Source organism: Mus pahari, chromosome 9, assembly GCF_900095145.1.
Source record: "Mus pahari chromosome 9, PAHARI_EIJ_v1.1, whole genome shotgun sequence".
Classification (NCBI taxonomy): domain Eukaryota; kingdom Metazoa; phylum Chordata; class Mammalia; order Rodentia; family Muridae; genus Mus; species Mus pahari.
Genome location: NC_034598.1, coordinates 49,492,324 through 49,504,655, shown reverse-complemented (window position 1 = coordinate 49,504,655; position 12,332 = coordinate 49,492,324). Strand labels below are relative to the sequence as shown.

General features: G+C 51.7%; 1 protein-coding gene across 3 annotated transcripts in view; it reads right to left on the bottom strand.

Annotated features, from left to right (window-relative positions):
* Lrp1 (LDL receptor related protein 1) overlaps positions 1-12,332 on the bottom strand; it is an 83,907-nt gene that overhangs the window by 60,331 nt on the left and 11,244 nt on the right. For all 3 annotated transcript variants that reach the window (XM_021204244.2, XM_029542320.1, XM_029542321.1), the window contains exons 4-6: positions 10,355-10,474; positions 8,259-8,387; positions 7,883-8,146 (exon numbers count right to left, since the gene is read on the bottom strand). In XM_021204244.2, the coding sequence (XP_021059903.1) occupies positions 7,883-8,146; positions 8,259-8,387; positions 10,355-10,474 (513 nt within the window). The remainder of the gene's footprint in view (positions 1-7,882; positions 8,147-8,258; positions 8,388-10,354; positions 10,475-12,332) is intronic.

The following is a 12,332-nucleotide window of genomic DNA, read 5'->3' as shown; positions in this document are numbered from 1 at the left end:
AACACCCTGGCCCTGCTCACCCATCCACCCTTGGCAAGAGGGAAAGAGGAAGAAGCCCGCAGAGAGCTGATGTCCTGCTTCCAGATGCTGCGCCATTCTCAGGCCAAGCCTCAAGATGGGGGGAACCTGAGCGGGAGCCTCTCTCCTGGCTTGCGTTCCCTCCCGCTTCTGGGAAGGAAGGGCAGTGATGGTCCCCGTTCTCATGTGTCTGCCCTTGGCTGGACTCCCCTCTCCTCCCCAAAGGCCAAGCAGGGTCCCATTCAGCAGACCTGACTGTAAGGAACTGGCAAGAGATGACGTCCCTAGCCAGTCTGGCCCCCCCCCCCCCCGGTATTTCTGCAGCTGGAGATTATTAGTCTCAAGCAAAACTCCTTTGCTATCCAAGCCCACTCCACCACATTATTTTCCTAAAGTTCAGGTTCCTCTGCTCCCTCCCCACACCCCATCCCCAGCCACAGGCCATACTACTCTATAAAGCTGTGCAGAGAGACCTGGGCATACTGAGAAGGGACATCGTTCACCATTTCCTATCAGTCTCTGAGATACGGACCTTGGCCTTATAGCCTGGGGTTCAGGGGGAGCCCTGGGCTTTTGCCTACAGGAGCTGCATAGTCCTGCCCTGCTCCACAAACCTAGACTGGCTATGGGCACGACTGGCATGACTGGACAGCTGGGAATGATGACAAACATTTATATGTAACCCCAGCACTTAAGAGGTGGGGGAAGAGGGTCAGGAGTTTAAGGCCAGCCATGACTACACAGTGAGTTCCAAGGCCAGCAGGGGTGACTTGAGTTTTTGTCGCAAAAGAAAAGGAAAAAGAAAAGAAAAGAAAAGAAAAGAAAAGAAAAGAAAAGAAAAGAAAAGAAAAGAAAAGAAAAGAAAAGAAAGCCAGCCAGAGGCTGGAGAGATGACTCTGTAGTTCAGAACACTTGCTCTTCCAGGGGGCCTACATCAGGTGGCTCACAATTGCCTGTACCTCTAGCTCCATGGCATCTGCACACACACAATGCACATAAACTCGCCTAGGTGCGTGTATGGACACACGAATTTAAAATGAACAAATATATCTAAAACAAACCAGCAAACAAAATTCACCCACCCCCAACCAAACTAAACCTAAATAAAACAATACAGCAAAAATCCCGAAGGGTAGAGGTTCCCTCGTGCCCCTGCAAGCCCAGGGCTGACCTGCCCTCCAGAGGAACACCGGTCAAAGGTTCTAAGCCCTAAGACGGGAGCAGCTCTGATAAGCCCGAGGAGGAGGAATGTGGTGGTGGTCTGGTGTTGGAGTGGCGGGGCCTCTAGCAGAGTGGGGGAGGGGCCCGTGAAGGATGAATGAGTCAAAAGGTTAAGACCACAGCCCGATGGCATCCTCAAAAAGGACTTTCAGTTCCAGGCCCTAGAATAGACCTGGTGAGTGTTTACAAGGGCTGCGCTCCGCTTGCAGCCCCGGTCTCATCATGCTGCACACACACATCCATCTCCCGTCCTTCTCACCTTCTCCATCATCCACGTTGCTCAAGAGAGATTTCTTAAGTAGTGGGCTGCTTTCCCAGAAACACAGTCCCCACCAGACTCCCAAGATCCTAGGTTCAGTTACACGGTTCTGGTCACTTTCTGTAAACTAAGGAAATCTGGGTGCAGGAAGGGAGTCTCTCTATCTTGGAAAAAATATCTCCAGATACATCAGCATACCCAAAGATTACAGAACATACACCACGTCCCTTGAAGATGAAAAGAACTCCATTTCTACGTTAGCTTCATCCCCAGGGAACACACTGGGTTCTGGTCCTTATTTCTTCCACCCTGCTTCCAATGCTGTGCTCTGCCCTGGGTCCAGCTGGGCTCTGAGCTTATCATTAGGTAAGTCACCAGTGAATGGGATGGTACATTTGGGGCATGTAGCCCATGACCACTCAATACGTGTCACCTCTTCCCTAACCCCAATCTTTCCTGCCTTCCCTTTCAACCCGTGGCCTCCCGAGTTAAGGTGGCCAACGGGGTGGGCGTGGGCACTGAAATTGGTGTTTTTATTTCACACTGGCTCTGTTGAGAAACTTTCCCCACAGAACTGAGTTCCCCCTGTGGAAGGAGTTCTCCCTACATGGAGGCACTTCCCCTATGGAAAGGAACTTTGCCTGCACCAAGGAGCTCTCTGTGCTGGAACTTGACCGGCTAAAAGGGCCTCTCCTTGTTACAGGCTCCAGTGACCCCAGGAGCTCCTGTCATTATGAATTCCACCTGACTGCAGATGTCGGAGATCAGGCATTATCTTTACATTTCCTCCCTGGTGCCAGACACACACGTATTGATTGGCTTAACAAATATTTACTGAATACCAAATCCTCCTTCTGTTGTCCTGGAGCCAGGGCATCCTTCCCGCTTCCCTTCTCTGGCCTTGGAATGCCGAGGACATTGGCAGAGGACAGTTTGCAGTCCCACTGAGGGATCTGGCTAGTGAGGCGGGCCTGGCAGGTTTGACTAAATAACACGGCCTCGTGTTCCTGTTTGCTACCAAATCCTGACTTCAGCTCTTGCTTGTTCCACCAGCAAGTCCAGAAGTTACCGTAACTTCTCCCCCGACCACCCTTCCTGGCCCTGCTTATTCACTCAGCCAGGATCCCATGGATGAAATCCTGGTTTCTGCTCTGCCTGACTTACGGTCTCTGCATGATTGAGAAATTCTCTCTGGGCTCTGAAATGTCTGTCTTGCTTAAGTGACTTCCTCTGGATTGAAAACAGGGAGGACAGGGCTGGGGTAGGCTGGCTTGGGAGGCAACTTCAAGGAGACAGCGGGGGAGGAGAGGACAAGGCTGGAGCTGGGCCTGGAGACACAGGGCTGGTGCTGGCCAGGAGAGGAGAAGCAAGAAAGTGTTGTTAGTGACTAGGAAACCGAAAGGGGATGAGGAGCCAAAGAGGCAGGGTGCAGGGGTCCTGGGCCAGCGGATAGAACGGCTAGACCTCCACAGTATCGGGACACTCTGTGGGAGTCAGAAAGGAGAAAGGAGGGAGGTGCCTTTCGTGTGTGAACTCTGGAACAGTTCCATTCGGGTGTGTTGTGTAGTTTTCTTGTAGAGTACTGCCGTGTAACTCAGGCTGGCCTGGAATGCACTAACAGACCGCCGTGTAACTCAGGCTGGCCTGGAATGCACTAACAGTCTACCTCTGCCTCCCGTGCTGGGACTGCAGGGATGAGCCATGGAGCATCTCAGCTTCTGAAGTAGTCGATAAACAGTACAGGGCAGAGAAAGGGGGAAGGATGCACACCCCCCACGCCCCTTTCAGCTGACCGCAGACACAGAGGGTCTTCTATCTGCCTGCCCTCTAGAATAAGCACGACCCCGTCTCCTGTTGAGATTTTTAAAACACATCTACCCACTCCACCTCCCGAAAAGGTGGAGAGGAGGGAACAGAGAAGTCAAGTTGGTCAGCTGGGCTTGGAGACCTGTTTTGCAGCCCCGGTGCCGGCACCACGACAGTCCCTTTTCTAGGTCTTCCTATCCCAAGCAGGAAGGAGACCCCAGACACCTGCAAACCCCTCCCGACTCCCCCGTCCCACACGGTACAACGCAGAACAACCTCATCAAGTGGCATTCCCTTCCAGGCCTCTGTTTGCAGCGTCACCTTCCCAAAGCCTCATCCTTCTTAGAGTGGCCACATCCTCGGGCAAGGGATGGGGACACACCAGAGCCCTTCAGTTGAGGAATTTAAGCTCAGGAAGGGAAGGGTGGGGGTGAGCAGACTGGACCATCTGTCCTGCTCAGAGCACTTAAGGGGTTAAATGGGAAGGCCATTTCTGGGCTCTGGGAATATCAGGCCTGTTGACCCTCTTGGGATTTAGTTTCAGAACTCTAGTCTTCTGTGTATCGCTTTCAAAATACTTATGTCTACGTGTAGATAGTTTACGGTATCATTTATTTACAATTTTATATACCACAGATGAAAAGCTGGTCATGGTGGCTTACACCTACGATCTCGGCACCTGGAAGGCTGCTGATGGAAGAGGATTACCGTGAGCTTGAGGCTAGCCTGGGCTATAGCGTTTTTTAAAAATTAACTAATTAGGGATGGAGAGACGGTTCAGTCAGCAAAGTGTTAGGGCATCGGTGCCTGAGGACCCATGTTCTATTCCCATCATCCACTTTAAAAAGCGAGTTGTTGCTTGACACGGTGGCAACACACGCCTTTTTTAAGCAGAGGCAGGCAGATCTCTGTGAGTTCAAGGCCAGCCTGGTCTACATATCAAATGCCAGGCCAACCAAGGCCATACAGCAAAACTTTGTCTCTAAAATAAATTTAAAAGGTGAACCTAGTAGTGCATTAGTGGAATCCCAGTACCATAGAGGCAGAAACAGGAGGATACTGGGGTACTGCTGGTCAGCCGGTCTACCTCAGTTGGCAAGCTCCAGGTTCAGTGAGACCTTACCTCAAAAACTAAGGCAGAGGGCAGGGATGGAAGAATGGATCAATGATTTAGAACACTTGCTAATTTGCAGTAACTACACCCAGAGGGTGGTTCACAGCTACCTGTAACTCCAGTGCCGAGGGATCTGTTGCTCTTTTCTGGCTCCTTGGGTACTAGGCATGCGTAGACACATACACACAGGCAAAACATTTATACATATGTAATAACAATTTAAAAATAAGGCAGAAGGGTATGGAGGAAGACACCTGACATCGACACCTGGATTTTGCATGAATGTGTACACGCACGCATCTACATACAAGTACACACACATAACGTGCACCAAAAAGATTAATAATGCAATCATAGTATAGGAAATTTCTAATGATACTCTCAGATAAGAACATAACTGCAAAGCCGAACTTTACAACTGGGGACTCGAGGCAGGAGGAATCAGAAGTTGCGGGCCAGCCTTGGCTGTGTAACAAGTTAGAGGTCAACTTGGGCCGCACGGGATCCTGTCTTAAAAATACAAAACAAATCCTGTTAAGAGGGCTGGTGAGCTGGCTCAGTGGGGAAACTGCTAAGCCTGATTCCCTGAATTAACCCCCCAGGACCCACACTGTGAAGGGCTCTCATATGTTGTCTTCTGGTTTCCACATGCGCACCATGATTCATGTGTGCACGAATACACACACACCACACACACACAGTAAACAAGTTAATAAAATATTAAAAAAAAAATTAAAACCTTTAACAACATTTTTTTTTTTAGACTTGTGCACACTGAAATGAACACTGTGTCTCTGGAGAAGGGATGACTCCTAAAAAGAGAGAAACTACTTATTTCCTTATTACTTTTCTTGAGCAAGGATCTTGCTGTACTTTGATGTGGGCTTTAGTGACTTCTCTGTCCTCACCTTCAACCCCCCCCCCCCAGTCTCTTTTCCCTTTTCTGTACTGGAGATGGAACACAGCCTGCCGTGAGCCACTCTCCCAGCTCGCTCCCCTTCTCTTCTGTCCTCACCCGTTCAGGTCTCCCAGTTCATTAGGCAGAAGAGAAGGTGGGTCTGGGCTGTAGCTGAGGTGGGAGAAGAGACAGCCACACCAATCTAGGCCAGTGTGGCCACGGGGCTATGGAATCAGCAGACTGTGCCGTCTGAGGGAGGAGGTAATGGGCCTTGTGTGGGTGTGTGGGTGGCTGGAGAGCTTACAGGGCTCTCAGGATGCTGAGCAGACCGGTCCCCATGCTTCAGGACACATGTGAACAGGCCCCCTTCCCGGCTTCCTTCCTTCTTTACATCTATTTCTGTTTGCAGAGGTCTCTCTGAGGCAGGCTTCCCCCATCTCCCCACACCAGTCGGCCATCCTCACTGGCTCCCCTCTTCTCAGTCATAAGATATACACCCCAACCTCCTGACAACCTCCTGCCCCCCTTCCCACCCTCTTCCCACAGCACTACCGATTTAGGCACGTTCCCAGGGGTCTCACAGAGGTCCCAGTCACGGGGAAGGTTGGGAGAATTTGGCTACAGGACAGAAGGCAGAAGGCCGTGGACTTTTCCTTCATCCTCCAGGGAGCTAATTATAGGACAGCAGCCCCCTGTGCAGGTATGTAACCTGGGCCCCTGGAGCTCCCTGACCCCAGGGCAGGCCTCCTCCTGAGGAAGGGGATGTACTAGGGGTGGGGGAGGGTGTTACAGAGACACTTCCGACATCCTCAAGCCAGGGCCCATAATTAGTTTGTGGGATGTGAGCAAACCACCATCCTCAGGGTGACAGCCAGACACTCTGGCGTCAGCAGTGGGGGTGGGGATGAGGTAGGGAGGAATGGGAGCTGGGGCAAATGGAACCCAATCATCCCTCCTTAAAGGATTTTCTCCAAGAACCTTGGTCTCTTCCAGATAGATTTCCTGGACTCTGCCCCAGAGGCCCAGTGAAGTCCCAAAGCCTGGTAGGCAAGGCAAACCTGTTTGCCAAGGGAGGGGTGTCTCTACCCAAGGTTACTTCCTGCTTCTTTGGGGGAAGAATGGCCAAGCCAGGGCAGAAGTTGAGAAGGTTCCCAGAGGGCACATCATAGCCACCTACCCAGTGTACCCGTGTCTGGCCCCAAGGGAAGGCTGCCATGGCTAACCCTCTTTGCCCAAGCACGCCTGTTGAGTGGGATGGTGAACTAGAAACACAGGCAGGGTGGTTGTCTCCAGTCTCAGCACACAGGGCTCCTTGAGCCGCCTCTCCCTCAGGTGTCTGGCAGCTCTCTGCTGTGCGCTCCAGAAGGACAGACACCCAATCACAGGTGAACCTTGGACACTGATAACTGAAGAGCCAGAGGTTGATGTCTGAGCAGTATCCTGAGGCCACAGAGAGGAAGATTTGCTCTGTTTTCCACCATCGCCCCCGAAAGGACCCCCAATCAAACCGAATCCTTTATAACCACATGGGACCTTGGCTTTCTGCAGGGGAACCTCACAGGCCCAGAAGAAGAGCTTACAGGAGCAGGGATCTAGCCAGCCATAGGATGCCTGCTTAGCATCTGTCAGCAAGCACCACAAAACCAAACCAAACCAAACCAAACCAAGAACCAAAGACGATAGGATCCACAGTTCATAACCCTCAGCCTCATTAGCAAGGCGTTCTTTACCACTAGTTTGCACTTTATCAGATCTGGACAGAGCAACACCAGCCCAGTACGCAGTTTAGGGAACCAAAGTTGTGGTGGGGAGCTGGTTTACTCAAGGTCAGAGATCTATGTCTGAGGGCTAGGGACAGATCAACCACAGGCCAGACCCCTCCCGGCAGCCCCGTGTGGCTTTTCGGGGAATGAGACTCGGCCAGCTGTTGACTCTGAAGCAATTGCTGTTTGTTTGTGTAACAGCACGAGAGGGGAATCTGCATCCAGCCATGCGTGAGCCCAGCCCATGACACCCTTCCTCATGCTTAGACAGCAAAGTTTCGTCGGAAGAGAAGCCTGCATGAGAATGGCCAGCACATCCTAAATGCTCAAGTGGCCCGTGGTTCTTCCCTTCTTCTCATTGACTGCCACAGACAGGAAGCAGGCTCAGGGACTTGGCACCTACCCAACAGCAGGACATCCTTTCTGGACATACTCCTGAGGGTAACAATATCACATGGAAGCCCAAAGCAAGCCAGGCTCAGGCTCCTCTGCCCTCTGCTACTTAACAGCACCTTCCCCAACCCTCCTCCAGATGCTTCTGTATGGGAAAGCCCCTCTGCAGTCTAATGACACTCCACTTTCAAACACGGGACAGTCCCTGGTCTCTGGAGAGTGACCATTCGTGGCCTTCTCAGTTTACACTTCTCCGCTGAGGCGTCCCTTAGCCCTGAACCAGAAATGAAAGAGCCGGCTCAGAGCGAAAAGGAAGAACAGCCATCACTCTGCTCCTGCATCAAAGGAACACAGACCCGGTCTCAGCCTCTGCCCGTCTCCCCCGCTTCCCTGCCCTCGGAGTGACTCACGGTGCAGACTGAGGGAGAGGTTGACGGTATGCTCATCCACAAAGCCCTTCAGGCCAGGCATCCGGGCACACTTGAGCTGCGTCTGGGCAGCACTGTCCCCGACGTGCACCCAGCATACGGTCTCATTGGCGTAACTGAAGTCCATGGCTGTGGTCTGTCTGGTGCTGGTGGGTGTGATGGTAGACACCTGGGCCCCGCTCAGGTACGTAGCTAGGATGTTCTGAGAATTGGCAATCAGTAGCACTGGCGGCCGGTCTACTGGCTCTGGGGAGGGACAGAGAAAGGGCAGTTGGGACTTCTAACTGTTGAAGTGACTATTCACTAGGGAGCTGCATTGCAGGTCCCTGGCTCTGTGGCCACTGGCAGACCCACTCACCATTCTTGGCCTTGCAGGAGCGGTTGTCTGGTTGTAGCAGGTAGCCTTCAACACAGCCACATGTGAAGGAGCCATCTGTATTGGTGCAAAGCTGGCTGCAGGTGCCATACACGGAGCACTCGTCAAAATCTGCCCAGAGAGACAAGGACGAGAAGATGCTCGTTCTAGTATAGCACAGGCGCCCTGAGATGCCAGCAGATGACTGGCGGGATCTATTACAGTTCGGAAGGTGCAAACCCACTGCCCGGCAAACAGTTTTGGGATTTACTGGGTCATGCGCTGACAGTCATTCGGAAAACATTTCTTGGATAACAGATGGGGCAGGTAGGGAATACAATGATGATTTTGAAAACAGAACTGCATTACTGTCTTCATGAAACTTGCATTCTGGTGATAAACAGAAGGCTGGTGTTATGATGAAGGGAAAGCTTAGGTTAGAGGAGATGGGATAACAGAAATGAAGGACTGTGGTATATACAGAAGTAGCAGGGTGCTCGCCTGACACATGCAATGCCCTGGGTTTGATCCCCAGACCTGCATTAAAAATAACAGTCAAGTCGGGCGTGGTGGCGCACGCCTTTAATCCCAGCACTGGGGAGGCAGAGACAGGCGGATTTCTGAGTTCGAGGCCAGCCTGGTCTACAAAGTGAGTTCCAGGACAGCCAGGGCCTGCCTCGAAAAACCAAAAAATAAATAAATAAATAAATAAATAAATAACAGTCAAGGGAGCTGCAGAGAAGGCCCGTGGTTAAGGGCACTTACAGCTCTTCCAGAGGACTTAGGTTCTGTTCCCTACACCCACGTGGTGACTCACAACCATGTGAAATACTAGTTTCAGAGGGTCCAATACCCTCTTCTGACCTCTTTAGCCACCAAGTCTGCATGTGGTACCACACATGCATGTAGGCAAAACACTCATATATACAAAAACAAATAAATCTTTAAAAAAAATACAGAAGAGACCTCTAGACAGATGGCTCAATGGTTAAGAACACCAGTGCCCTTGTCGAAGACCCAGGTTCTATTTCCAGTGCCCACATGGTAGCTCACAACCATCCCATAATGCTAGTTCCAGGGGATTCAACACCCTCCACGGACATTAGGTATACCTATGGTACACAGACATATATGTAGGTAAAACACTTGTACACATGAGAGAGAGACACACAGAGAGATAGACAGACACACACACACACACACACACACACACACAGAGAGAGAGAGAGAGAGAGAGAGAGAGAGAGAGAGAGAGAGAGAGAGAGAGGCGGGTCACAAGAGTAAGAGTATGATTGAGAGAGGTCAGGGTGGCTGCATCAAGAGGTAGAATTTGTGCAGACTCGGGGTCATTTAAAACAGAAAAGTTCGTATTGTTTGCGACAGAGAAAAATTGGGAACATCTTACTCATCAACAGGGAAATGGCCAAGTAAGCTGTGGTCATAGTTTCACGTCACAGTGGTTTTTTATAATGAATGAGATAAATCTCTACATACTACCAGGGATGGGGGAGGGGAAATCCCTGGAACACGCTAAAGAGAAACACTGTAAGTGACACCCATAGTGCAGCATCACTTACGGAAAGAGAACACACGCACAAGCAATACTTTCAATTAGATTTTGGTGAGTCCGGGGGCAGGGGGTGCAGCGGGGGCTTGCAGTAGGGCAGCACACGGCTAGGGGGTCTGCCCTCCAGGGGGGGGGAACAGCACTGGAATCGAAGAAACTTTGCAAAGGGGGTTTGTGGTTTTATCTGCAATGTGTGATCTATTGGCTTCATTCTGTGGCCCACGCTGGCCTGGAACTCACAGGAATCCATGCACCTCGGCTTTCCAAATATGGTAGTTTCAGGTGCAAGACATGCCGTCGGGCTAATGTTTCACCTTTGACAGCAAAATTCACGTGCGAGCTACCACTTTTGGAGGAATGTTTAAGGGTAGACTGAAAGCAGTGCTGAGGGCTTGTAGACACATGATGGGTGGACTGCCCCTCAGACCCCTCGTTGTTGCTTACCCCCCACCCCAGCCCGGCCCTGTTCCAGCCCACCTTGCAGCCAGCCTCCTCATGCACACACCCCACCCACACAGTCATGTTTATGTACCTTTGCATGTCTTGCCGTCTGCCTGCAGCTGGAAGCTGCTGTTACAGTAGCACGTGGGCCCACTGGGTGTAGGGACACAATGGTGCTGACAACCCATTCGAGAACAGTTGGCTCGGAGCTCTGCACAGGGCAAGAGAGACACTCAGGCCACCCCGAGACAGCAACTACCCCAGACACACAGCCACCCAGGACAGAAACCACCCCAGACACACAGCCACCCCAGGACAGCAACTCCCCTCCATTTCTAGTCACCCTTCAGAAACCGCTTTGAAGTAAAGTCCATCACGCCCGAGAGTGAGGGCGGCTGAGACAGCAAGGGCAGTATTCTACAAAGCCCAGAAGGGGCCAACACAGCAGGTACAGGGTCACAGCCAACTGTGGCTTGTCACCCGCCTCTTCCTGCCCTGACAGTACATCTGTGTCTGTCCTAGGATGGGTTCTGGGATCTGCAGGAAGGGACAGTGAATCTTGTCTCTTTTGTGTGCCTCGTGTTTGTACCCAAAGGGAGTTACTACGTCAGCTCCAGCTGAGGATGAAGGACGGACAGACACACGGTTGCTTTTGTCTTCCGGCCTACAAGTATTATTCTGAGTCACCTTTGGGCTCTGGGGGCCTTGGAGGGAAGACCCAGAGTTCAGATGGAGGATGAAGAAAAGGAGTAAAATGGATTCTTCCTTTGGCCATGACCCACTTCCACAGGGGAGACAGGAGGGGTAAGACAGGGGCAGGGCGGGGAGAGGTACGAGAACACCCCCCCCCCAGACCAGCGACCCAATTAAGGGCTTGTTGGGGCTGGGCAACTAGGCCACAAAGACCCCTTTGTCCAAGCGCCCTACTCCTCCACCCAGAAGAGACCGGCGCAGAGGCTAAGGTGTTTAGGGCACTAAGCTGGGCAGGAGGAGCTGGGATGGGGAGGTAGGTCTCGGTTACTCCTTCTGCCATTCTCTGACCAGACGTACCGCCTTTGCTGTCTTTTGCCAAGGAAGAAAACATTGCCTGCTATGGAAAATCTAGAAAAGACGTCTTGGTTTGGGGAGGGGGTGGGGGGCTTGTCTAATATTGGGGGAGGTTCAAAGCCAAGTTTTTGTTTGTTTGTTTCTGGAACTTTTTAAAAAGGTATTCCAGAAGGAAGTGACCCTGGGCACACACTGTTGGCTAAGCTTGGTCACAGGGCTGAAGTTATCCCCAAACTTAATTTCTGTATCTCATTCCAAGATCTCCAGATGAAATCAGCCAAAAAGAAAGGAGGGAAAAATCCCCCACAAATTCCCTTGCTCCACAGTCCGTGCCGGAGTGAAAGGATCCAGATGCGCCGCCTCCCACAGGCAGATGTTTTCTGACATGTGTATGACATACGACGCTGGCCGCACCCCGACTCCCATGACTGTCCTCCTCAAGGCCTGTCAGACGTTGCTTGCTACAGGCCCAGAGCCCATGGCAGAAGAAAAGAGGCTGCTATTTCCCTAAGAGCTAGGCCTGAAGCTTTGTCACTACCCACACCATGGGTTTCTCTCAAGCTGCTACCGCAGCTAAGAGGTATGACTTCTCACTAGTGTTCCCTCCTCAGACTGAATTGCCTCCCCCCCCACCAGCTCTGAGCATGTATGGGCTGCCAGGAAAGGAAGGAGCAGAGTGGCTTCCGGCCCCTCCCAAATTTGCAGTTCTGGAGGGTCACAAACTCTCCCTCCGTCCCTGTCCCCAGCTCTGAGCACAGCACCTCTGATCCTCTGTCAGGAGTCAGATAGGAAAGCTTTTGAAGGAGTCCACTATTGAAAACGAACAGTATAAAAATGCTGACTAGTTGAGAACGGACTTGAAAAGAGGCACCCGGGCTGGGCGTGGTGGCACATGACTTTAATCCCAGCACTTGGGAGGCAGAGGCAGGCAGATTTCTAAGTTTTAGGCCAGCCTGGTCTACAGAGTGAGTTCCAGGACAGCCAGGGCTACACAGAGAAACCCTGTTTCGAAAAAACAAAAC